Source organism: Aphelocoma coerulescens, chromosome 1A (assembly GCF_041296385.1).
Source record: "Aphelocoma coerulescens isolate FSJ_1873_10779 chromosome 1A, UR_Acoe_1.0, whole genome shotgun sequence".
Classification (NCBI taxonomy): Eukaryota; Metazoa; Chordata; class Aves; order Passeriformes; family Corvidae; genus Aphelocoma; species Aphelocoma coerulescens.
In genome coordinates, this window is record NC_091014.1 from 61,082,844 (window position 1) to 61,109,621 (window position 26,778).

Consider the following 26,778-nt stretch of genomic DNA (forward strand, 5'->3'; position numbering starts at 1 on the left):
TTGGGCAGACGCACGTTTGGGCTGAGGAATCGCCAGGTTTAAATCCCTGGCGCCCCAAGTGCTGCAGAATCATCACCCCGGTCAATGCACAAGAGCCTTTTCAAAACGCAGCGCAAGAAATTTGGGACACTTTGCCCCATAGGGAAGCTAGAGAACCCCCCATGTGTCACTCCTATTGGAAACTGCTGGTATTCCCTAAAGCCCAGATTTAGGGAGCAGATCGGACTGGAGATGGGGCAGAGACTAGGTGGGAGTTGTTGGGGAGTCGCAGGTGTCTAGGAGGGAAGCGAGCCCGTTTGGGGGGGATCTCTCTGTGAAGGTCAGAAACCTTGGGGAATTGGGAGGGGATGCAGGTGGGTTTGGTTCCTTGTCCAGCACCAATGGGTCACAGTCACTGCCACATGAGGCCTCGGAGGAAACACCAGTGTTTGTAGATGCAGGCGTGTCGAGTGATCACCTGCCCTCCTGTCCTGAGGGACAGCAAAAACACGGTGCCCACACCGGAGAGGGTCTGGAGAGAGAAGCGAAGGGCTCTTTGGAGCAGCAGCAATATGAACGGGACGGATGGAGCAGGTGGAGCAGGAACAAGCAGAGAAGGAGGCAGAAGTCCCGCTTGCCCGAGGGGCAGAGCCGGCACTGGGCGCTCTCTCTCGGTGGCCGCTGCCGGTGGTAGCTGCTGCTGTCTCCAAGAGGCTGGAGAGCTTTCTCTGGGCCGCGCCGGATTGACAGCGCCCTTGATCTGATGTGCAAAGGGGAAAAAACCCCCCCTTATTTTCCCTGCTGTCTGATGCGGACCTATGTTATCGCTCCTTTTCCCGCATGGATTTTTATCAACGCTTTTAAACGCAGGGCTAGTTCACATTGACGCAAGTCTTTTAGAAAAGCCTTTCAAATGCACTAGGAGCGGAGCAAGCAAACGGCACCGAGCAGGGGTCCGGACTCGGAGCGGGGCAGGCACTGCAGGACGGGAAAGAGAACCGGCCCGAGCACCGGCCGAGGCCTCGGCAGCGGTGCCGGGCGCTCCGGCGCTGCCGCTTTAAGGGCGGGCGGGAGCGCGGCCCGGCGCGGCCCCGGGAGCGCGGCGGCGGCGGCGGCAGCAGCAGGAGGTACGTGTGGGCCGGGCGTTCCGGCCAGGCTGGGCAGCGGGCCCGGATCTCCCCTTGCCCAGGTCGGGAGCTGCCCGTGCTCCCGAGGCCTGCGGCGGCTTTGCCGCAGGAGCCCAGCGCCGCGCGAGTGGCCATGGCGGTGGGGCAGCCCCGGCCGCTCGGCCCGCGGTGCCGGCGGCGTTTGGCCCCCTCGCAGGAGCGGGCGTTGGCAGGACTGGCATCCCCCGAGGGGAAGGTGGGGCGGTGTGGTTGGGCTTTAGAAGGCTCTTGCTGCCTAAAAACAAAACAAACAAACAAACAAACAAAACCACCAACAAAAAACCCCATAAATTGCGGGTTGGTTTGGGGGTTCGGGCTTGTTTTTTTCTTTTTTTTTTTTTTTGGGGGGGGGGGGGAGGTGGGTTTTTTCTTGTGGGTTTTTCTATGTTTTTTCTTCTTGTCCAAGTTCTCCTTGCCCACTGATACTATGACATAGTAAAACAGATCAGGAGTGTCAAATGCAGGGATATCCATCCTGCTATTCATCCTGATTTTATTCCCAGTAAAACGGGTGGGCCAGGAGTGTCAAACGCAGGGATATCCATCCTGATGCCTCCCCTCACTAAGCGCTTAAGCTCAGTTTGGCATTTTGAGCACAGAGCTCTTGGCAGGTGTTTCTCTACCGATGATTAATTTCGGGAGAGTAACCATCGTGACAGGCCATGCAAAATAAACGCTACAGAATCTCAGACCTGCTAATTTGCAGCAATTCATGGAGAAAAGCCAGCATACAGCATTTGCTGACAAGATTTATCTCTCCGATTGATTGCAGTTAACATCATGCTTCCCTTAGGCAGATGAGGATTATAGAGCTCTGCCTTCAAGAAGGAAGGCATTTGCTAATTGCATTCATTAATTACATGGACTCTGCTGAATGGCATTCTCCAGTGTGGAAAAATGCAAAATGTTTGATTATGTGTATTTATTTGTAATAGAAACATAAAGCCTTTAGCCAATGATTTAAACAAATATTTAGTGGGAGTATCAGCCTAAACAACAAAGTGTGAAGTTCACAGTTTAATGTTTTAGTAAGTGATGAAACTAAAGCCAGTACTTAAAGCAGAGGCCAGCACACAACAAAAATACCACTAAAAATGTGTGAATTTTTTTCTAAAGATACAGACAAATAAAGAAAAACTTATCTAATGAAATACAAAGTGTTAAGACTGTTTCATTGGCATATTCTTCCTGTTGTCCCTTTGTTTAGTTTTAAGGACAACCTGCACAGCTCTTAGATGGTGAAGTTGTCCATGATTTTTTTGTTGTAAAAAATTGTCGGGAGTGGGATGAAAGTTGTTTTTCATTCTGCTGGTTTGTGAAAACCTCCAGGAGAGAGAAAACGATTGCAAAACAATGAGTTCAGTTTCTTGTCTGTTTGTATTTGTAGTTTTACTGCTGTGGGAGCACAGGCCTGAAATGCTTCTCTGGTCATCAGTCTCAGGGGAGGTTCAAAGCTGTGCCCTGGAGCAAGGAAGTCTGAGTTATTGAAAAGAAATTAGAGAGCAAGGTGGGGAAGGAAAAAGGATACGGAAATACTAAAGGATGGGTGAAGGAGATCTAAGCAGGAAGGCTAGAAAACATTTCCTCTCCCCTCAGACCACTTCTTGGTGAGTGTACTTGCAGGATCAGAATAGGAAAGGCCCAGGGTCTGCAAGAGATGGCGGGTGAGGAAAGTTTGGTGATGAAGTGCTGAGAGGCTCTTCCTTTGCCTCTCAATGCAGTGCTGTGGCTCTCCACTCTCCATTCTCTTGATTCTTAAATGAATCTAAACTCTGACATACCAATCTTTCATTCTCCTTCACTGTTTTTGTGAAGTGTACTGCACACCTTGAGTGGTGTGAGAAGGCTGTCCAGTCTGAATGCATCACCTTTTAAAAACTTAATATAAATGTGTTGGATTCCGTGTCTCTCTTCATACAGCTTGGAGCATGTTTATATAGTTTCTCAGAGTGGGCTACAGGGATGGAGGTCTGCTTTCTTCTACAGCTGACAGCATCCACATGAGACTATTGCACCATAAGACTAACCAATCCTTTAAAATACAGACTGATATGCAACGAATTGGGACTACTCTGGTTAAGATCAGGTTTTGGGTTTTTTTTCTATTTTTACCAATTTTGGAGCTTGATCGATAAATCTTAGGGAGAGAGAGGAAATCCTTTAATTGCTTGCCTTTAAAAAGATGCTTTTGTATAAAAGATTCATCACCATTATAAAACTGGTAATTAATGGTGTCTCTTCAAACTACCTGCTGATAACCATTGCTATGTCCACAGGCCCTGCAATGCCAGTCTTCCTGTAAAATCTGAAGATTCAGTGGATGAACCTTAAATGGGAGTAGGTTGCTGTGTGTATATCTCCAGGGCAGAGGGAGAGATATGTTAAAAGGTGGCACAGTTAATTTTTAGTTCTATCAGCTGTCCCACTAACTGGTTGTTTCTCACTGGATAAGTTTAGAGTTCTGAATGGATGTCTTGATATCTTCTTCCTTGAATACCTCTTCTTTCAGGTTTAAGACTGGGCAGGGGCAAAGCATGTGTTCATGGGCACAAGAGCACAGGGACCTCCTCTTCTTAAAGTCCCTGGTCGTGCAAACCTTGAAGTCACTGCAGAAATATCACTCACGTAGTGTTTTTCTCCTTTCAGGAACTGTCATCCATCACTATGAAAAACAACACCCTGTAAGTTTGTTTCAAGCTTTGTGCCTCATCGCTTGCTTCAGATAAGCTGTGCTCCGAGTTCTCCTGGGGAAGGTTGGTGTCCTTGGGGAAGCATGGCCTTCCGGGGCTGGAAGAGGCTGCTCCTCTTGGGCAGGCAGAACGCCCTTGGCAAGGTCTGGAGGAGCAGGAGGGGAGGCCCCTCTCTGCGCTGGAAGCGCTGCTGCCATTGGAGCGCGGGCACGTCTCTGGACCCCGAGGTGAGAGCGTTTTTGGAGGAGAACACCGAGGTCACCAACAGTGGGCACCTCACACCAGAGATCCGGCTGCGCCTCCTCACCCCTCGCTGCAGGTTCTGGAGAGAAAAACCTGATCTGTGGCCTTATGGGGACCCCTTCTGGGCAATTTACTGGCCAGGAGGCCAAGCCCTCTCCAGGTACGCAGCACAATTCACTGCAGCTGGTAATTCCAGTGTGCCAGGATGTCAGACCTGGCTCTGATTGTAGCAATTCCTAGTGATGTGTGTTTGCTATTATGGGTGCATTATCTCCTCCTCTCTGCTTATACTGGAGTGTCCCAATTTCTGCTGGCTGGCAGCGAGTTCCAGCACCTGCTGTGTAAAATAACTTGTGTCTTTTAAGTAGAAACTTGTTATATTCAGTGGCCATGCATTTGCTGACAATGGGGCTGAATGTGGATCCGTGGAAGGGCTGTGCAGTTGCCATCAAAACCTGGTGAGGTGTTTAATTCTATCACTCCAAACAAGAGGATTGCTGTTTTGTCATAACATGTGGGGGTTTTTGTTGGAGACAGACAGGAGTATGGATGTGCTTCTGATCTGTTGAGAAAAGTAGTTTAATGCTGATGCACTTGGAGTGCTGTTTAGCCTGAATCACTCTCCTCATCTAGGATTTCAGCAGCTTTATTGTTGAGACTTATTGCGGATTTTAGTCACATCAGAAGCCACATTTTGATTTTGGCCACTGACTGCCAAAATGTCTTTAATGTTCCCGATTCCCAAGAAGTAGTTAAGAGTTCTTTTATTTTGTAAAATCAAATCTCTCACTTTAAACAGCAGAAAAAAAAAATCTTAATTTTTACAGCAGAGAACAAGCTGTCAGAAAGTCCCCACATAGATGAAAGGGAAGAACCTGAATTGGGGCATTACTGTTTTTCTGCAAGAAAGCATAAATAAGAAGGCAGTTTTGACCAGGTAAAAGATAAGTCTTACTGTTAAGTTATGAGTTGATCAGCCTGCCATATAGATGAACTAGAGTGCTTCTAAACACGGGGTAAACAAAACAGATAAGTTAATCTCTACATTTTGTTATCATATGATTCATATGCTCAGGTATTTGGGTGGCAATAATAGTTATCTGGCATTTCACTACTTTATTGTCTTACTTTCTGTCTATGCACTGGTTTGATGTACTAAGAAATGTCAGAAATCAGCTGCATAATTTGGAAGAGTAAAAAGGGAGCATGAGAACATATGGTTGCCTCCATAACTGTCCTCCTTTCACAGCTGGCATTTCCACAGCATCAAGAGTCTCCTATTTCAAGCTACTCCTCTTGGTGTAACCCAAGATCGCTCATTAACCCAGGAGGGCAGAGACACTGTGTGCACTGTGCCAGGGGATACAGCAGCATCCAACTGTCCTGAGTCACCACAATCAGCAGCACCAACTCAGTAACCACTCATTTGGGAACAAGGCATTTGCAGCATTAGGGCCACATCATGCCCTACACAAATTACTAATGGAAAGTCATGGCAAATCCAAGCAGAGCCCCTAGAAAGGAGAAACAGAGCACTTCTGTGGAGATCCCATGGCCTGTTGGCAAACTAGGGGCTGTCCTTAGAGGAGTGATGGCCTTAGGGGAATGTTGCTAAACATCTGAGATGCTGAGCCTCAACACAAATGTCCTGCACTTGACACTCTTACTAGGCCTTTTGGTGCCATTCCTGCTCGTGCTGCCAGGCCCAGACATTTCCATCTATCCATTCTCAATGTACACCAGTCTCAACATTTCTGTTACAGTTATCTGCCCTGGAATCCCCCTGCAAAAGCTCTCCTTATCAGTAGCCCTGTGTGAAGAGTCAGCCATCACTCTCCCTGTCAGAAGAGAACACAAATATAGAACCCTTTCTTGTTTCTACTTCAAAAGAAGTTAGGGAAATTGGTAGCAAAATTATGGCAGTTTGCAGTAATTCATTTCACCCAGGGCTCTTTTCCCTGAAACATGGGGCTTTCCCCTTTGCAGCCAACTGAATTTCAAGGCAGTTGTTAAAGTTCTGAACCCTCTGCAATGGTTATATTATGATTCATAGTATTTAACAATAACTGTTGCCTGCCTTCTGTCAGTTCTCCACTTCCAGCCTAAAGGTTTCTCAGGATTTCTCTTGGCAGGTGTCAGCAGTTAGATGAAGATACCTTTTCTGCTCACCACAGCTCTATTCTTTTTCTCGTTGCTACTCAGGAACAATGCTAAGCAGTCTCAAAGTATTTGCATCTCTGTCTGCATGGCTCAGGAAAATAAAGAGGAGAAGTTCCTCTTCTTCCAAACAGTTGCATAAGCAGTGTTCCAGGTTGATCGGTGGGCATCATATTCAGTGTGAATACATCATGTTTGTTCAGTCAGTTTGCTTTTAATTTCTACAAATTCTTACTATTTCTTGTGCATTCTGATGAATTCTAGTTATCTAGAAGTGTCTACTTACCAGTTTATGTCTATATAACAGATAAGCTCACCTGTCAGAGAAGGATCTGATTGACATAAAATGTTGCTTACTTGGCTGAATTTCTTTTTGTTTGTGGGTGGGGGAGGAATAAGGGAGAAAAATGATGGTTCTTGATTTTTTTATATCATCAGAGACAAATAAGGAGCTTTGTGGCAGCTGCACACATGGAATAGTGTTAAGGTACCACACTTCATTACATGTTTGGCAAGAAACTCTTATGCAGTGTAATGTAAACCTGAGAAATTTGCATGATCTTATGCACTGCTTTAACAGCTTTTATTTCTCAGGTATATTTTAGATAATCCACATGTGGTTAAAGGGCGATCGGTTCTGGATCTTGGAAGTGGATGTGGAGCAACAGCAATAGCTGCTATGATGAGTGGTGCATCCCAAGTCCTTGCCAATGACATTGACCCTAGTAAGGCCTTTTTTTTAATCTCTGTATAAAGATACTTACTAATTTTTAAAGCACCTTTAACACAGACTTTTCTTCCCTCCATTTGGGAGAAATTCAAGTTCCAAACAGAATCCTAAGAATGCTAAAAAGAGGAATGGATTTTGCCAGTATTGGAAGCTGGGTTGTACCAGTCCCTCTTGGCCCAGGTATAGTTCCATAGCTCCTTAGAACAAACAGCAGATTTTCTGTCAGGTGTTGTCCATACACCATCACAGTAGGAGAATGGTTTGGAGTATGGACAACATATGAGAGTATGATTTGGATAAGAACTCCAAGCACAAAAGCAGCAAGTTGACTTCCCTGTAGGACCATAGCATTTTCCTGTGCTTTCATGTACATCAGGGCCTAGATTTTGCCTTTTTCTTCTAGACTTTGTCTTTCCATAATTGACTTATGAATACAGTTTCTTCATAACTGAATTACTCATTAGTTAGGAAGGAAGTATATCCATAGATTAAGGCAGTTATTATATTCAATTCCATGACTGATTTCCATTGGTATCCATCCTAGGAATAGTTCTTCCCCATGTCTTGGTGTAATGAGGATAAACTTTCATCACTTCAAGCTAGATTTTGACTCATAATGAAAGCTGTGGAAGCCCCCTAGATAGGATGAACAAAAATATTTGAGAGATGAAATTGAAAAATGTGTCACAGAAATATGTAAAGGGGCTGAATGGCAGAATCCTAAAATGTAACTTTAATTTTCTTTTGACTTTTCTTCAGTTGCAGGAATGGCAATGATCTTGAACTGTGAACTGAACCACCTGAATCCCTTCCCCATCACCATTAAGAACATCATTAATTCAGAGGCTGGCAACTGGGACCTCATAGTTCTAGGAGATATGTTTTATGATGAACAGCTTGCTGATGGGCTGCATCACTGGCTGCAGAAGTGCATCAGAATACACCAGACTGAAGTGCTGATTGGTGACCCTGGCAGGCAACAGTTTTTAAGCCACAGCATTCACAGTCAGCTGCACAAAGTTATAGAATATTCACTTCCTGAGTGTACTAGACAAGAAAACTACGGGCTAACATCAAGTATCGTCTGGAGTTATCAACCCTCAAACAGCTTAGAAGACTCTTGAAGCTGGCTTTCTATGAGATTTTGTCTCACTTGGTTGGCTTTTTGCAGGTATATAAAATGAAAATGGAAATTAAGCAGGGAACGTTATTGCTTAATGTGAAGCAGATTACTGTACCTTCAGTGGACTGATTTCAGTCATACTCACTGAGGCTTTTGCTCAATTTGAGGTAAAAGCTACATGCAAACTGTGTTCAAAGGGGCCTGCAACTGAAGTGCAGATCTACAGACAACTTCCATGTAGGAGTTTGCATGCTTGATGTTTCTCATGTATATTTGTGTCTTGCTGACATTACTGTGAAATGTTTTGGATGTCCAGCATACTGCTGTGGGGACAGGGCTGTGGCTGAAGGACTACTACACTGCTTCCACAGGCTTTTGCAGCTTATTTACAGAGAAAATTATTGCTGTCCTTCATCAAATTCTCCACTACATTAGCTCATAATATGCTCAACTTAAAGTGCCTTGCTCTTTTTCTGGATATCTCTGAATGTCAAAGTAACTAATTTGAATCTCCCCCTTTTCCTCTCTAATAAAAATTTCCTCTTCCTTGAAACTGCCAGAGTGATCATGTAGGAGTTGCACCCAAATATAAACTCTGCTTCTTGACTGCCAGCCAATGTAAAAGCTTTAATAAATAGAAAGTGACTAAATAGTGCCAGCTGTGGGATAACTTCATCCTCTTGAGAGTGGGGTCAAATGATCTATGTTTCCTACATTACCCTTTGCAAGGGTAAACCAGACAATCTGTCATCTTGGGAAGCTGCTGAGGGATGAAGAAATCTTTACTTCTGTGACAAACAGAGGGTAACTAAATAAAAACAGGAAATAAAAGTCTGATATAATTATTTTGCTCTTCTCTTGAGGAGATGCTGGACAAACTCCAAAACTCAGTTTTATCTGCCAACTAAGAATCACTTTTTATCTGCTAAACATGGTCAAAAAAAAAATCTGATCCTCAGGTCAGATGCTGTAACTGTAGCCATTTGAAGAAGAAACCAATGCTTTCAGAGCAGTCTTACAGGAACTGTTAACTTTAGCAGTCAATTATTGAGCAAGCAGTGATGGGGAACTAATAAATGCACCTACAACTATCCCAAGACCAGGTCACGTGGTGGAAGCTTACAAATGTGAAAAGGTGTGTGGTACTCACTCAGAAAACCATGGTATTCATGAAGTATGAGGTTTAGGAGCACAGTCAGATGTACATGGTTCTACAATCCAACAAGTTTTCAGAACTATCCAAACAGCCAACTTCCAAACTTTAATCTTCATAACAATATGTGAGTATTCTGCAAGGCTGACAACAATAACAATGTCCAAACAAACTTCACCCAGTGCCTGTAAACATTTGTTTAAAATTACTGTGATTTAACCTAAACCAAAAGACCTTCCAGTAGAGTTATGCAAATCCTAGACACTGTAAGGGTAGACTCAGGCTCTAATGGTGAAGGATTTAAAGTAATGTACATTAAACTTTCAAACTAAATATACAGTGTTACCTTGTTGCAGTGTTGTACAGCTTTTTAAGCACCAGGTGAGGATGTACCACTAAGTTACACACTGAGAAGAAGCTGTAGGGGAAGATGGTAAATCTGCAGGCACACTTAAGGACACAGTATACACTGCATTTGCCTTCAACATGATAAATCCAAGGTTCTATTAGCAAGGAGAAAAAGGGTAACTTTGCCACTGAGGTTAGAAGTAGCATTGTTTCACAGGGCTGCCATATGAAAAATAGTGCAACACAGATTTATTGTCCAAGTGTTCAAAGGAATGATGGGCCTTGATTAATTCCACAGGCCGTAACAATAAACTATTCTTTAGCCAAAAAAAACCAAAGGAAATAAAACCTTGTAGATTAGGTTATTAGGCCTTTATCTGGTGCAAAGATTTGCTGCAGTGACAGCTGTCAGATGCTTGTGGCTACTGGAGCAAAATCAGGTCCTCCTTGCAAGAATGGTTTGTACTGGTGCAGTTACACCCACAGGGACCATAGGAACACATTCATCACATGCACCAAGAGTAAGGGATTTAGGCACTGGTCTTGAAAAATATGCTTTTACTTACACCCGAACAACTTTTCCAAATTGACTTGCACTTTCATAAACCATGTAATCAACAGAAGAACCAAGATTATTGTCAGACATCATAATATCCTTTAATATTGGCAACAAAAAATACCTTCCATGCAATTAGACCTGAACTTTAAATAGATTAATATAAGACTGCTTTATTTCTGCCATACTTTAGTGTGGTTATGACAAGAGTTACATGGTAAACATATTCCTTATGGTTGACCAAACTCTTTAGGTTTCCAAATGTCATCAAATCCATGTCAGACCACCCTAGCTAAACTCTTCTACTTCCAGATCCAGAGGATGAACCCAGTGTGCTCCATGCCCTTACAAAGCTAAAATGGCTGGCATTAAGGAGCTTAATGCAGAAATCATAGAATTCTCACTAGAGGTTATGCTGGTTCAAGAAAGCCAAGGAAAATGACTTACAATTGTGATGAGAGCACTGCTCCATCATGTAATAAACTCATTCTACCATTCAAAAATTATTTTTTGATTTGACTATAATTGAACAATAAATTCATTGATTTTTTTCAGCTTCTGAGGGCCACTGGATATATAAAGAACTGCATACAGCAAAACGTACACTCTACCATCCTGAGATTTATGTGCTCAGATACTACATTTGGTCCTATTTCATTCACAGATATGCTTATGAGAGTACCAGTGTTTTGTTCCCTAAAAGGATTTTCATGTAGAAACACAGGCAAAAGCCAGAGCAAATTAATATTTGCCCATATATAAAATCCTTTTCTTAGTCATAGGTACTACTCTGAAATTTGTAAAGTAACCATAACAATTCCAAAGCAGGTTTATGTTTACACATTCACAGGCTGTAATTTTGGATGTGTAAAAATCCAGCAAGTATTTGATGGTAAACAAGAACAGAAATCTGCAGCATCAGTAACACCAGCAGAAAGGTACCTACCTTTTTTATTCCAGTCCTAGCAAAAGCACATGGTGAAAGGAGATTCTTTGTTACTACTGAAAGTACCTTTGTATTGCTGTTAATGCCACCTCCATTCACCAGTTCTGTCTGTTGATTTTTGTTAGATGAAACGCCCAACTTTACAGACACTTCTTTGTGTCAATGTTATATTTGGGCTCAGTACTTTTAGTTGCAAGTACCATCCCAGAATACAAACTCAGAACACAGACTTACCTAAGCTGGGTTTGTACATGTAGCTAAATTGCTAAAGGATACTAAGTAGCAGCCAAATCCAGCACTTCAGGAAGCCTGAGCAATATAGTCCGTATAATATTAATTATAATTTAACCTTCCTCTTAATGAAGTATGATCAATACCAAGACAGACAGGGCTCCAAGGAGAGACAATGGGGAAGCCCAGGCTCATAGGCAAGGAGTGGAATGGCAACGGAGACCTCCAGTGGGAAGCAGGAGGGATGCAACCTGGTGGTACAGAGGCCACCAGCTAGTTCTCCAAGACACTTGTTTGCTGAAGGAGCTCTCCCACCTGTAAACTTGACACTCACATGTACAGGATAAATAATCAGTAAACAGTCCATGTTAGTTGCTTGATTTTGTTTGATATGATGAGTTGCTCTAAAGCGTCTCGGGAACGATCTGAAAAAGAACAAAGGAATTTCTTGTTACTCATTCAGAATACAGAGGTGGTGTTTGGAATTAGGTACACAATACAGTAAAGGAATTATACATCTGCATTTATGCTTCTCTTGCTATCACAGTATCACACTTCAGATACATCTGCAGTAATCCAAATCCTCTTGGTTCTTTTGATTTACCAAGATAGAAACAGCGATCTAATATCGACACCCAGCTGAGATGGACAAAAACTCTCTAACAGTTTAGAGTTAGAAAGTGAATGTTTTATTGGCACTGGACAGCTATGTGGAATAGCTCCCTAAGATGCAGTGTCAAGGTATAAATGGTTATAGAGTTTATTTAGCCACAAAAGTTATGAATATCCAAAATACATATTTATAACAACGATCCCTCCCATTCTCCGCTTCGTATGGAAATGAGCTTTAATGTCATTAAGCATGCCTAGTGTGTGCTCTAAATTGAGTTGGTGGTCTCGAATTAGGTCAGTGGTCCCAGATAAATGAAGTAAGCTCATCTCCCTCGTTTTGACCTTTTCCACCTTTCTGAACTTTAACAATCCTAATTACTTCAGTGACCTCCAAATTTCCTCTTGTGTGACTTTTGAATAGGCTCTCACAGAGGGAGGAAATTGGTGATTGTCCTTGTTCCCTAGACCAGCTTATCAATGTTTCTGTTCCTCGTTCTAAGCACAGCTAAACAAACATACAAATGACAAATAATCAATTATTTAGTAATCAATTACTAACATCTTAAAAACCATTTCAAATCTAGCTCTCTTAACTATTTTAATTAACTCTAGCCGAGCTCAAATTCTTTCATATTCTAACTAATTTCAACACAGCTAGCCTATAACTAAAATCTTTGTTTCTTTTAAATCTATGTTTCACTTTCTCCAATCACCTAACTGTAAAGCATCAGCAACCAACAGAAGTTAAAATATCCACAGGCTGTCCTACTCCATTCCACTGTGTCTTGAATGGATGCTGTTCCACATTTTTTGAATAGAGCAGGTGTTTAAGATGCTAACATTTCTATGAAGTCTTTGGGTCTTCATCAGCATGCTGAAGGGGAAAAAAAAATCCAACTTCCAAACAAAAAAAAAATTCCCTCTCTGAAGGCTGCCTATCTCAAAGCAAAACTCTCACCTTGCTTTGAAAATCTCAGTGCGTGATGATTATTTTATCTAGTAAGTTATTATTTGTTTGGGATTACTTAGTGTGCTTTTTCAGAAAGCAAGAAGGTATGATCAGTAAGTAATTATCTTCTTACTCCCTGTGTGATTGGACCTACCTGTTATCAGTGGGCATCCGTGGAACAGAAAAATGTGTATCTTGGGACAACAAGTAAGGACGGCTTCTACAGCGATATCCGTCAGATTCACACAGCGCTCCATGTGGATCTCCTGTCAGGAAAACAGGAATGGCAGCAGCCTGTCAGAGCACAGAGAACTTTAGAGGCAAAGCTTTCCTTTGCCCAACCAGTTTCAGAGACCCCCAACCAGAAGGAATTATGACCTCTGTGTATTGACCTCATATGTGGTCCTGTACAGACCAGGAAAATACCCTAAGGAAAAATAAGACAGCTTTTCTGTGAAGAGTCTAAACTAAAAACATAAACCTGAGTTTTCCAACACACATGTACCATTTAAGACATCTGAGAAAACTCTTTAATGAGACTGAATAGTGTTTGAGTCCCATCACTTTGCCTATGACATTCTCCTACCAATTGGTTGTCCAGGAGAACAGAACCCAAACTAAATTCTGATGTTTCCAAAAATAGGAAAGATTTATGAGCCTCTGCTGAAGCTCCTGGTATTTCTATTTACCTACATGGTTCCTAAAAGAAATCAAAGAACTTCTTCAAGATTAGACTAAACCCTGCTCTTTTCTTCATTTCTCTGCAGCTGTACAACTACTACCTCTTGTACATGCTAGGAAAAGATGAAAAGCAGAATAAATAAACAGATTATTACCAACTTTTTTCCCCTCCTCTAAATTGCCTTACCTATCAATAAATATAACATACAAGAAAAAATGCAGAAAGAAGACCATCAAATCCAGTGAAATTAGGATTTGGTAAAATATACTTTGGAGATCATAAGGTAAAAATAAAAAAATGTCTCTTATTGGAAAGTCTTTCCAATTTATAATCTCCAAGGATCTTGAAAGAGGACAGAAATGAAAGTCAGTAAAAACCCTCCCTCAGAAGTAATGCTGCTGATAACAATAATCATAATTTTAAAATGCAGGTATTTTCTTTTGTTCATCCCTTTTTTATTAGGTTAAGTCAGTTACCTTTAAATTCTTTGAACAAGTTCCACTCACTAGTGCTACAACGCCATCATCTGTTACCTGGAGAAAAAACCACAATGGATTAAAGCTCAGTTTTTTCAAACACAGCTATTTGGAAGCGAAAATTATATTAATTTATTCACTCCCTGCAAACAATGAATACACTTAACACTACAGTATTTTCTTCCCAACTAAACTTGTAGAGAAAATTATCCAAGGTGGGTTTTTTTCATTCTGTTAAATACTGTTTCATTTTCCTGCCATGCGATCCAGCCTGGCTTTCTGCAAGGATGTTTCCAACTGTGTAACTGCTATTTCTGCAGCTTCCTTGTCTCATTTAACAGTGGGTACACTAATATGGTCAGAGCACAGCACTTTCAATTTATAGATTTAAAAAGCATTTCTGCTCTACCTAGACCAATTTGGGGAAAGAAGTAATCCTAGCAGAAAAGTAAAGGAAAAAAAAGTGTAAACTAGTAGTCACTCGAGAATCTTTTATCTCATTTAAAATACACACAGGGGAAACAGCTATTCTCTATAAAGGAAGAGAGCCAAGGAAATAAAAAAGCAATGAAGGAAGTCTGGAGAAATAAGAGTTAAATGGCAATAAATAAAAATTACCAAATGAAATATTAAGACTCTTTTGACATCCTACTTCTGGAAAAATCAAAAGAAGAATAGTATCTAAAATAAGAACCTCCTACATGTTTTCCAGAACTGACATTTCATTGTGAATGCTCAGTACTGGACTCACATTCAACATAATTACTCACCATCAGTGTCAATTGAATGCTACACTTACTGCAAAAAACCTTTCCCTCACTACATTATCTCACTGTAATTACGAAATATGTTACAGGATTGCTTTTGCAGCTCATTTCCCCCTTCTCATGCTAAATACTGTTGTTAAATCCTCTTCCCTGCCATTTCTGACATTTAAAATGTCATTCTTTCAGTGTTGACTTTGTAACAAAACTCTGACAAGCCATTCAGAAAGCACAGTCACTCTTAAACAATCATTTAATTATGGAGTGTTTACTTCTACTAGGGGCTTGAATTGTTTGACATCCTAGATTATTACCCACATCAGTTTGTCCTAACCAAAAGCAGGCAATAATCTGTCCAAGATTCTACTTTCTTTAAATGGAATATTTTGGATTACTTTACAACTTAAAGAAAATGATTGCACTAAGTAAAGTTACTGAAAAAAACCCCTAGGCAGATTCTAACAAAAGTCTGTCTTTGCTTTACCATACATGCTGTAATACCAAAATGTGTATTTTTCCAGTTACCAATAAGCAAAATATACCTTTCCTTTTCCTTAAGAGGGAGAAATTAGAAGTAAACTATGGTTCTAAATCTTGTCAAGAGTAAAGATAACAAGATCCCCTTTGAACTTTGTCATGAGAATCTTAAAAAAGAAACAAACAAAAGTCAATGGGCCAATTACCACCACAGCTACCTGAGTAGATGAGAAGTCCACACTGTGAAGAAATTTGCAATGTTCTCCTAGTGCCTGCAGAGATGCATCCATGATGCCTGAGCAGCTGCCCAGGTTCACTATTTGTAGGAATTGGCAGTTGAATGCAAGAGCAAGAACTCCACTGTCAGTTATATCACAGCACCTTTTGAAAGACGCTTCACGCAGGTAAGGACAGGATAAGGCCAGTGCTATGACTCCTGCCAAAGAAACAACACTTGACAGCATTATTCATTCTTTAACATAACCACCATGTCCAAAAGCTCTGGAACAAGTTTTGAGGAAGGAATAATTAAGATAAAGTGGAAAACATATTCAGTATAGCACAGTTTTACCAGATATCTAGCGGAAGAGTAACTTGATAGCTCTCTCCTAAGATAATTAGTGCTCTAGGCCTGTAATTTACACCACTGAAGAGACTTTTAATTAGTATTGGGGTGGCATGGGGCATTTTTTTAAGCAATATTTACCCTAGATATTTTCTTTGCAAATTATTCCAATCTAACAAGAAAAATAAGCCAGAAATAAGATCCCAGTTATCTGTGCACAGATAACACACCTTCTGACGTGATTCCAAATCTGTTTTCCTTGCAAGAATTTAAGTTGATTTTTTTCAGCTGCTTGCAGTTATAAAGCTGCAATAATGCATTATCTGAAATATCACAGTCTCGGAGGTCCAGAGACTCCACAGCAGGGTGCAATACCTGTAATGAAAACCCACCATTTCAGTCAAACTCTGCTATGCCATCAAACACGTGCATTTTTATATAAAATGCTTGTAATATTAGACATCATGCAGAACTTCACAAGAGAGGGTGGGGTCACCAGTCCGAGGAACTAACAAATCTAAAGAAAATATGGTCTATTTGTGCAACAGCTCAGCTCCTACATCATGAACTGTTTCTGTGACATGCAGAGTAGGAACACATTAATCCTGCTACTTAAACAATGGAAATACAATCTTGGTGGTTCACTTGCTAGCAGTAGTGCTTCTACCAGGACAGTACCCTCACACTTGCTAGCACAACTCTGGGGGCAGAAATCTGCAGTGCAGAAAAAAAAAATAAATACTGACTGTGATCAAAACTTAAACCTGCATAACAGATAAGAGTGGTATTTGAAAGATATTTCCCCCCAGAGTGTTTTCCTCACCCCCACATACATTCTTTTGCTCTTAAACAAGCACTCTCGTTACCATACCATGAGGAGGTACCAAATCCTCATCAAATGGGATCTTTCACTCCCACAAAACCTAGATTGGAATTTTTGTGAAATCTTTCCCAAGAGAACATTTATGAAAGTTGGACCCAAAGCAGTGGAAGGCCTCAGATTTTAGTAACAATAGCCATATACTCCCTTCAGCTTGTCACTCCCTTCCTTAACTCCCAAGGACAGGAACATAAATTTCCATAAACTAGCAAAGATAACAGCACAGCTGACAGGCTTGTTAAGGGCCTATTTCTCCTCTTGTTCACTCTAACAAGGTATAGCAAAGATACTACAAGGAAAATGGACTATTTTGCAAATATATAGCATTTTTTGATAGACAAAGGGTTGTCTGGATGCAGCACACAAAAAAAAAACATTTAAAAATACAGGTTTATATCCTGTGGACACATGCTGAATGGCCTTATAAAACTTTATGGTAAAAGGGATTTAGAATAAGGAGTTTGGCATGCATGTGGATGGCTGCTCCAAGCAAAAAGCAGAATAAGGGGGAAAAAGATGCATGATAACACAAATTTGGACAAGAATAGGGAGGTAAGAGATTAAAGAGAAGTTTATACAAAGGTTCAGATTAAAAGAATTTCAACTGAAATTTAACTTCAAGCAAAATCCTTTAAAAAACCCTGAAAAACAGAAAAAAGACATGAAGGACATGTATAAAAACAAATGGGAAACTGCTAGCAAAGAAAGCTAAGGTATAGTACGCCCAAGGAAAGTGATGACAACTAAGGATGGAATTGCAAGAAATTGCAGGAACAGAGAAAGGAAAAACACATGAAAAAAGAACCAGAGCAGAATTTCCCAGTGTCACATGGAAAATTGGCACCAAGAGAAGGCACTGATCAACTGCTGAATGAAGACAAATATAGATCAGACTTTAGAAAGAGACAGCAGAAAAGTCTGTAAATTAAGGTTTCTAGTTTATTTACAGACTAAAAATTTCCTAATGGATTCTGTGCATTTATACACACACAATCACATGGCTTTAATTATATAATCTCTTAGGATGTTTTGAAATTTTTCCTTACCGAAAAGATATCTTAAACCAGATTTTGTCCAGTCAAATTTTCCAAAATAAGATAAATTCATAGGCCTTTGATTTTTTTACTCAAAGACTTACTTTGTATAAGCACAAAATCATTTTATCTAAAGCTAAATTGTTTTGTTTGTAAGTTTTCCACAGTGCTTCTGCTTCTAGTCTTGGCTTCACCATTCTGACTCTGAGAAACTGATAATATTTGTCTGTTCTGAGTTACAGGTCAAAGCAGGAATGCACAAGGAGTCATTCATTTTCTGTTTCACCAAGGCCAACCTTTAGCTTCCCTCAATTCTCATGCCTCCCTTTGAGGCTGAACAAGATAACAGTGAACAGATACCAGAACAGATGTGCCTCTGAATTTACAGCTGAAGAAAAGTCATTAACTGGTGTCATACTGAAACACTGACACACACCGTAAGCAAAAGGGATGGGAGAACCTGAACTATCAATTTCTAGCTCTGGCATAATTATATTTCAAGGAATCAAAATTGAAATAAATTATATGGAGATGGTGTGCTTACTGGCAATAGAATTCTACCAACAGAATTTTAACAAGTTGCTGGAATCCTTCATATAATATATATAAAATAAATTATGCATGAGCTTCTTGAAACACACTACACTCAGGAACAGACTGGTGCACTAGAGAGGCTACTTTCCCCTCCTGAAACAGACAGTATAGTTTTGAATGGGTTCTTACCTCACTGATATTTGCATCAGTTATTTGCCCTTGCCTACTCATTAATTTAATCAGTTTATCCTTTATATTGGGTGGCAACGACTTAATATCTGCAGAGTATCTGGAAAGGTTCTTTGTCAAACACTGAACGCATCTGAAACAAAGGGAAGTTACAGTACAGTCAAAAAGAGGCATTACATATTAGAACTAGAACAATCAAGCCATAAAATGTCATCTTCTGCATCCAGCTATGGTTCCCTCAGACCTTATCAGTTCCAGCTGTTACATGCTCCCAGTGATTCAGCTGTTGCCCTTTGGGGTCAATCAGCTGATCCTTCTGTGAAAGTGTTCCCCAAGAAACTGAAGGCAAAATTAGCCCCTCAACTACTTTTTTCTGTGCCCTCCTCTTGCTGTCTCTGAAATTCTCAGTTGCAGTGTGAGCTGTTCAGCATCTGATCTGAATGAAAATCCCCTTGACTAAAACTCGGAGGACACAGAAACAACACTGCTAGGACAAGTGGCTGAGTGCAGGGGGCAGCAGCAGCCTGGAGTTATGCCAAGTTAAATTTAGCATATAACCACAGCTCTGGAATCCCTACAGGCAACAAAACCTTGTCTGGCATCAGAACGCCACCGAACTGCAGGAAATTAAACTCACACCAATTAAAAACTATAGAAAGGTCAAAATATTAATGCTTTATAATCTGACGGGTAGCACATACTTAAGGCAGGAAAGAAGCAAGATTTCCAGCGTAGAAGCACATTAAAATAACCCCAGTGAAGTTAACACAGTGTAGGAGGAGCACCTCTAGCAGGTCACTGCAGAAGACACTGTATGGAGGACACTGATTTCAAGCAGAATCTGGGCAATTAAACCCAGGCCCTGCCTGTGGAGACCCTCCTAAACCTAAGCACACACACCACGATCACCTTTAACTCATTCCTGCAGAGAAGATGTGCAAGAGTTCCATGCCTTCACAGAACCTCAGTGACTGCTGGATGAACTCAGCTGACTGACCAACAGAGAAACCTGTACCAAGCTCTGTCTCAGCATATATAGGTTACCCCATCCACATTCTTTGTTTTGAGATTAAACAGCTTATCTGTATACAACATTCCTTTACTTGACTGCAGAAATAAGGAATAGTTGTTTACCTCTAAAAAAAAAAAATTCCTATCAAAGACAATAAACACACCATTTATTATCATCTCTAAAGACCACAGATGTGAACTTCCCCACAGGCAGGATCTGTGCAACGTGGGGAGCAGAAAGCAGGGGCCTGTCTCACTAGTGCAGCCATGCTTCAAGAGGCCTCTCAGTCTAGACCAACTACTTAGTTCAAATTTGCAGAAAGTACTCCAAACCCAATGCAGATGCATGGAAATCAATGTGAGTTATGCCAAGTCTTCCAGATACATTGAACTGCCTCTTACCACGGCATATTAAATTTAGCTTGAATGGTTATTAAGATTAATCACATTCTTTTCAAAAAGCTGGTTGATATTCTCATAGTACATTACTGATCTGCAGTTTAAACAATTAATCATTTAAATTATAAAGGTTTTCACAGTAATTCTACTTTATAGGAAACTATAAAACATTTATTGGCTACACCATGGCAACTACAATCTTATCTTCAGTGCTTTAAGGTGCGAATAACAATCTAAGACTAACTGTACTCTTTGCTAGCTATTTTTCTTTTATCTTTCAAATGAAGTATTTTATTCCTGTGCTGCTTCTAACTTCCTCCAGAACACAAAGGAATTTGACATTGACAGACAACGCAGAAAATAGAAATTTTCAGTTCCCCTTGAAGCTGCAAGATAGAAATTAAAAGACTAACTAGCAAATTAGCTAAAAGAATAAAAAAGTAGACACACAGGATGCTAAATGTAACCGGAACGAGTGGATAAGCAAAGAATGTAGTGGCTTTTGTGCCAAAGTTATGTAACAAGAAGCAAGAGCGCATGCCCTAAGAGAAGTTCAAGGCAAAGTCATCTTTTGCAACATTGGGGACACTTGGTGACCACCAGAGACCCCTTCAGACGACCCTCTAGGCCCATAAAAGGACTTCTAATAGGAGGTGGATGCATGCAAATTAGTTCTAGGAAAGTGATGTTTATGTATTAGCCAGGAAGTACACTTTAACGAAAATGTATGTGCACGATGGAATAAACATCTTGTTTTAAAGTGTCAATAAACATCTTGTTTTAAAGTGTCACGACATACCCGCTTAGAGGAAAAATCCTCCAGATGTCTCCGGCTATGCAATAAAGAATGCCTGCTTTTTAATACTTCGAACTGTGTTAGAAAATTTGTTCTCTAGCCGATTTCGGTATGAACATGAAGAAAAACTCAAAGCAAAACACCATACACTGGATTCTCTGGGGGCGGGTGAAGCCTGGGATCCTCAGCCGCTCCTCCACATCCGGATCTGTCAAGGATCATCCTGTTACCTCCCTGCCAAACCTCGTCACCCCTGTCATTCCCTGTCACCTGTCCTGTAACTCCTCCCAATGGGGCACCTCTGACAAACCCTGCCACCTCTCCTGAAGCTCCTGAACGCCGCCAAACCCTGCCAGCACCCACACTCGCTGCACCCGCTCCGCCACCGCCGCCAAAGGCCTGCCGAGCCCTGTCCCCCTCCCCGTTCTCCGGCCCGGCCCCTTTCGCAGGGCGGGCAGGCGGGAGCGTGTCGGGGCGGCACTCACAGGTCCAGGAGGAGCCGGACTTCCTCGCCGGCGCCGTCCCAGCTCATGGCGGGGAGCGGGGAATGCGGCGGGGCCCGAGGAACACGGCGGGGAGCGGGGAATGTGGGGACGGCGGCCCGGCTCGGCGGTCGGTGCCGAGATGGCGGCGGCGCTGGGGGATGACGGGAGATGTAGTCCCGCTCCCGGCCCGCCTTGGAGCGCCTCAGGGTTGCTCGGGGAGCGCCTCCCGAAGCGGCTTGGAACGCTGAACACCCCACAGCAAAAAACCGGGGCTGTCACTCTGCATTTCCAGAGCTTAACAGTTAGGAGAAAGTGTCCTGCCAAGCCTGGAAGAAGTACAGGGGAGGTTGGGAACCTTCAGGCAAGGGGCACAATGGTTTTAAGGGCCCTTTCCCTCCTTGCTGCTCTCAGCGGAGTCATTCCACAGCAGCGGGTTTCCTATTACCTCCATCCATCTGCAGCGATAAGAGGCTGCTGTCTGCCAGCTCTTTCGTCCTGCAATTAATTTTGTCTTTGGTTCTGGGTTTTTTCCCCCCTTTTTACATTTCTGCCTAGATGGTGTGATATAAATTGGGACCACACAGTCCTTAAAAGTTCGCAGCATTATTAATAAATAAACACTGCATCATCCTCTTCAGACCCAAGACCTGCCACCTACCCCTACTAAAAAGACCAAGTGATTGACTAACAGAAGGAAACGTCTGTTTTCACAAAATTAACTGAAGGAGCCATATCTATGAGAAACACAGGTTGTTGCTGATGCCTGATAACTTTGTTAAGTCAGCAGCTGAAACATCTGGATAAACAAATAAACCACAAGGATGCTGATGTGTGATGATGCTGCAAGGCCTGTAAAATATACTTTGTGACTGGATAATTAGAAATATGCATTAGTAGGTAATTGGATGATTAAAATCATACACTTGCGGTAAAAGCTATAAAACCCCCCAAAGAAAAATTGCTTGTATGTGACCAATTTGGCTGGGACACCTCATGCACATAATTAAATATTTATTCTTGTAATGCTATTTAGTCATCATGAGCCAGTTATTGAAACAAAGGTCAACAGACAAACAATTTTGTCTGTTAAAAACACATTTATTAAGCCAGCTGAGAGAAAGCATTAGAGCCCATGCTTTATGAAATGCTTCTCTGTTCCATATAGAGTTCAGTGGGTTTACATAGCATTTTTACTGCATTTCCTTATTTCCTTTTTTTGGTTAGTGTTCAATAAGCAAGTGGTTAGGTATACATTGCATCAAGCTACTATATTTTTAACCTATTCATGCAAAACCAGCCAGTTTTCCTTATCTCTTCCCAGCACAGGGGTATAGGTATACATTACATCCAGCTGCTTGTCTTCCTGTTTTACCAGTTTTGCTTACTAAATTTTCTTCCCATTTTTAGCTCTTCTGCTATACTGAATTTAAAGTCTTTATTTTGTTAAGTTATAATCATGTCAATACTTTAATTCACATGTGTGAATTACAAGCTCCTGGTTTCTTTGGCAGGCCTCCCTGGAGGTCCCTTTCCTGGCATCAGGAGACATGATAAAGCTGTAGCAAACTGTGTGGTACTGACATATTCTGTGTGCCTGAGTGACAAACCTAAACAGCACACAGGCCTGGCCGACAAGCAGCCAATTCTCTTCCTATTTTTCACAAGACTCAGTTCACCACTTTCTCTGTCAGTGAATCTGGAAGTGGGTAGTCTTGTGCTGAGGGTAGCTTCTCAGCTGGAAGAAATTGAATAATTACTAGCCCAGTGACTTTAACTGTCTAACCTCAGGAGCTGCTTCTGAAGCAGCTCATGAACTGCCAAACTTCACACACCTATGCTGTATCTCAAACTAGCATCAGGTTATCCCAAGGAGCAGACACATGCTGCTTTTACACTGGTTTGACTGCAGGCAGCTGCAGGAAGGACTTCAGCCACATCGGCCTGAACATGGTGAGAAACTACTGATAAAGCACCAGGCTATAAAGAGTGACTCAGGAAACGCTCGAACATAGACTCTCTGCAAAGAGTGAGGCCTCAGCTTGTACTGGTACATGGGGTTATTCCTCCACAGGTGAACTGCACTTGCCTTGGCTGAGCTTCATTAGGTTCCTGTCTGCTGATTTTTCCAACCTGTCAGTTATCCCTGTTCAGAGGGACATCATCATGTTGCCAGATGAAAAATCATCTGCACGTGGTGGGGTAACACAATGCTTATTCTTCAGAAGCCACTGGCTTGTGGAACTGCACAATTTCCATTCTGCAAGAAGAAGAACTGGAGCACAACCAGCCCATGTGCCAGCTTCTACCAGTTCACCAGGCAGTCAGGTATCACTTTGGGGTCAACCACCACAGACTGCCTGAGAAACCCCCAGGACAGAAGAATATGTGCATAAAGGAGAGGGAAAATATGTTATGATTTCAGGGAAATTATTATCATTGTATGTTTATTTTGGGAAAATCAATGACTATGCATGTAAAATACAGTATATAAACAGGAGCTTTTCTTTATTCAGCATTCACAGAGGAGATATCCCCTTGTGCATCCAGCATTGAATAAAGAATGCCTACTTCTTAATACTATATTGGTGTTAAAGGGTTTTAAAATTTTTACCCATTTTTGGTAACAATCAGGAACATCAATCATTATTGCTAGTTTTGAATATCTGCAAACTTGTGAGCATGCACTCTTTGCATATCGCATTGTCAAGGTCCTTAAGGAAGTTGTTGAGTGATATGACCTTAGTATTGACACAAGGGACTGGTCTCCAGCTTGTCTTTGTGCTCCTGATCCTTTGAACTCAGAAGCTGAAGCTGTTTCCAGTCTACCTCACTATATAAATATCTGTACTGGGCTGGATAGAAACCTGATCAAGCTCGATGGAAACCTGATCTAGTTAAACATGTGCCTGCTCATTGCATGGATGTTGCACTAGATGACCTTTAAAGATCCCTTTCGACCCAAACTGTGTTATAAAAGACTAAGGCAAATAAGGCGTTGAGAACCTCAATCTTTCTATGTCTGCTTTGTAGTGTGAAGTTCTGGTTCTGTTAGATCTCAAAAGGAAAAAAAGCACAAGTTGCTTAAGAGAAAAAGGTGTTTTTAAAAGTTAGTCTTACATGTCTCATGCAATGCTGGGAAACATGCAATGCTGCAGACCTGGACAGTCCTCTCTGGTGGAGCCACTGCTGTAGAGTTCTGTGGTGAGGTTCAATAGCTTCATTGTTCCTCACATCTTTACAGCGTTCTTCCAAGTAAAACAAATCCATCCATCTCCTGCTGTACAATACTGAATGTTCTAGAGGGTACAAACTAGGTCTGCTGTAAGCATTACACTTTCACACATTCCCGTGGGAACAAGCCCTTACAAAGAGTACACACAGACTGCATTTTTAGTGGCAGCACACCTTGTATGCTCAGGTTCAGCCATCCCTCATGCTAACATATGCTTCTCTGTGACCAAAACCTACCACTGAATTCTGCCTAAGTTCTGCTTGAAATCCCTCTCCTTTACAATACCTTCTGTGGTGGCCCACTGCAGTGTTCTTTTTTGCCATGTCCCAGTCACTTTCAGGGGCGGGTGCACATTTTCTGTTGTAGAAGCATTTCTTATTGTCTTTCACATCCCTTTACCAGATTGATTTGGTTTTCCTCTCATCCTTGCACAGTTAGACAACGGCTCTATTCCTTCTGAGTCACCTGTGCTTATGTTCACCTCTTGCATGCTTCTTTTTCATGGTTGACTTCAGTCAAGCTCTCCTTGCACATCCATGCAGAGCCTCCTGCCATCCTTGCAGGTTCTCCTGCACACCAGAATGGGCCATTCTTGAGCTTGTAGAAAGTGAATTCCTTGTGAGATACAAAAAAATCCAACCAATCAAAACCAAAACATCTCTTCTGGACTTGTTCCCTTTTCAGGACCATATCAAGTAGATCCCTGAACATGCTGAAGTGTGCCCTCTTGAAGTCCAGGACAACAGTCCTGGCTTATGTCTTCTTCCCTCCTTTCAAGATCCTGAACTTCATTCCAATGGAGTTCATTTCCAGTAAAAACAGTTTTTAGTGTTGAAGGATGCTGAGATCAGCCTGACCAACAATCCTAAATTAAACTCATCACAGGGATGTGAAAGATAGATGTTTCCTGACAAAGACTGGCACAGACAAGGATGTGAAAGACAGATGCTTACGGAAGGAGAAAAACAAACAAGCGACAACATCTTATTTAAAAATAAAGCTGGCATGGCAGTGACTAGCCTAGCAACAGCCAGTCACTTTGTGCTATAAAGGCATAGTCCTGTCTTCCAGCAGGGAGGACTTGTAGGAGTGTGTGTGGAGATTCCTCCCTTGAGTGGGGAGGCCCCTTAAGGTTAATCCTTGAGCCTGAGCAAAAAATACTTGTTCATGGTCATCAGTATGGGTAACATCAATCGACTTGATAATTATTAAGACAGCTTTGAAACTTAGTTTCAAAGTTTAAAAAGCAAGGGAATCCTTTCTGAACCTTGTGTTTATATGCATGTACTTGGGTGACACCCAAGTTGATGATAAACTCCCCTCTGTTTGCATAAGCCCTCATCATTTGCTTGATAACCGCATCCATCACATCTTCATTTGATTGTCATCCTCTCTTCCTTGTCATTCTTATTTTAAAGCTCTTCTTACCAGCTTCACCATCCTGTTGGCAAGGATGCTCCCCCACTTTAGTCCAGCCCTTCCAAGCAATATTCAGGCCTCACAGAGCAAACCATATTCATAGAAACCAAAACCCCATTGTCGTTGGCCAGCGGGGCTGAGAATACACCAGATGGGCTCTTATGCCCTCCACCATCACTCCAGAGCTATATTTGTCATATTTGATGCTATCCAGGTCTGTCCAGTAATTAGAGAGCATTTGATGCCCACATGAAAAAGCAGCAGGCATCAATAATCAGAGAGCCAGAGAGGCCTCTGCAGGCTCTCCATGATAAATCAGAATCCCCGAAAAGCAGCAAAGTTCCCCCAGACAACAGGTCAGCAGACAGGCCCCTTCTCTACAGCAGAGGGATCAGCATTAAGGAAGCAGCCCTCAGTGCTTCCTTCTGGTGCTCCTGTAGGGCTCAGGCAGTTCACTTGGCAGAGCTCCCAGCCTCTTTTCTCCAACCACAGCACTGAGCATATTTTGTACTTACAAATGTGCAGGCAGAGCATAAGCATTCGTCCTAGCAGCAGGAATGACAAGCATGCAGCTTTCACCATCCTGAGAGTTTTTACATCCCACCCTGACAGATAGACTCAGCCTGCCCTCCTTCAGTACATAACTACGGTTTCCTGAAGCTGTAGGGCCTCAGAGAAGATCCAGTCTCTTTCACAACCTCTGATGATACACAGCACACTAACATCCTCCTGCAGCTCCTTTGCTCAATGAAACGTTTCCAAAGGTGCGTCTCTCCCTCTGCTCCACACAAGCACCCTCCTTCTGAAGGTGTGTTGGGGTTGAGACCTCCAACATTACAGGGGAAGTTTTTCCAAGAGCTGCTGAGGATAACAGCTTGTGGCACACCCTCAGCACTGCAGAGGAAGTGTGTTCTGCTATGAGATAAGGCACCAGCCCTTCCCACACCAAATG

General features: G+C 42.0%; 2 protein-coding genes across 9 annotated transcripts; one reads left to right on the forward strand and one right to left on the reverse strand.

Moving 5' to 3' along the window:
- The first annotated feature begins 605 nt into the window (after nucleotides 1–605).
- On the forward strand, nucleotides 606–8,641 carry ETFBKMT (electron transfer flavoprotein subunit beta lysine methyltransferase). 3 transcript variants are annotated; one of them, XM_069003082.1, is made up of 5 exons: nucleotides 606–1,106; nucleotides 3,792–4,238; nucleotides 6,830–6,960; nucleotides 7,050–7,145; nucleotides 7,725–8,641. In XM_069003082.1, exons 2-5 carry the CDS (start codon nucleotides 3,919–3,921, stop codon nucleotides 8,087–8,089), a joined length of 912 nt encoding a protein of 303 aa, XP_068859183.1. In that variant the 5' UTR covers nucleotides 606–1,106; nucleotides 3,792–3,918; the 3' UTR covers nucleotides 8,090–8,641. The 3 variants fall into 3 exon arrangements, with proteins under 3 accessions (XP_068859183.1, XP_068859184.1, XP_068859185.1); XM_069003084.1 differs by lacking the exon at nucleotides 606–1,106 and adding an exon at nucleotides 4,906–6,722 and having other exon boundaries at nucleotides 4,166–4,238; XM_069003083.1 differs by lacking the exon at nucleotides 7,050–7,145 and having other exon boundaries at nucleotides 616–1,106.
- A 1,462-nt stretch (nucleotides 8,642–10,103) lies between these two features.
- Nucleotides 10,104–26,762, reverse strand: AMN1 (antagonist of mitotic exit network 1 homolog). 6 transcript variants are annotated; one of them, XM_069003088.1, is made up of 8 exons: nucleotides 21,621–26,762; nucleotides 20,694–20,898; nucleotides 18,485–18,617; nucleotides 16,078–16,222; nucleotides 15,501–15,718; nucleotides 14,042–14,098; nucleotides 13,038–13,177; nucleotides 10,104–11,747 (listed from the first exon to the last, which is right to left on the reverse strand). In XM_069003088.1, exons 3-8 carry the CDS (start codon nucleotides 18,524–18,526, stop codon nucleotides 11,462–11,464), a joined length of 888 nt encoding a protein of 295 aa, XP_068859189.1. In that variant the 5' UTR covers nucleotides 18,527–18,617; nucleotides 20,694–20,898; nucleotides 21,621–26,762; the 3' UTR covers nucleotides 10,104–11,461. The 6 variants fall into 6 exon arrangements, with proteins under 6 accessions (XP_068859189.1, XP_068859188.1, XP_068859187.1 ...); XM_069003087.1 differs by lacking the exon at nucleotides 21,621–26,762 and adding an exon at nucleotides 21,176–21,236; XM_069003086.1 differs by lacking the exon at nucleotides 21,621–26,762 and having other exon boundaries at nucleotides 20,694–21,124.
- Between the last annotated feature and the right edge of the window lie 16 nt (nucleotides 26,763–26,778).

Coding starts and splice junctions, on each gene's coding strand:
- ETFBKMT (XM_069003082.1), top strand. CDS start 3,919: ATGGCCTTCCGGGGCTGGAAGAGGCTGCTCCTCTTGGGCAGGCAGAAC. Junction 4,239..6,829: donor GGAGGCCAAGCCCTCTCCAG/GTACGCAGCACA, acceptor TTTATTTCTCAG/GTATATTTTAGATAATCCAC. Junction 7,146..7,724: donor ACCAGTCCCTCTTGGCCCAG/GTATAGTTCCAT, acceptor ACTTTTCTTCAG/TTGCAGGAATGGCAATGATC.
- AMN1 (XM_069003088.1), bottom strand. CDS start 18,526: ATGAGTAGGCAAGGGCAAATAACTGATGCAAATATCAGTGAG. Junction 16,223..18,484: donor CTGATGCAAATATCAGTGAG/GTAAGAACCCAT, acceptor TTTTCATTACAG/GTATTGCACCCTGCTGTGGA. Junction 13,178..14,041: donor CTTGTTCAAAGAATTTAAAG/GTAACTGACTTA, acceptor GTGCTCTGACAG/GCTGCTGCCATTCCTGTTTT.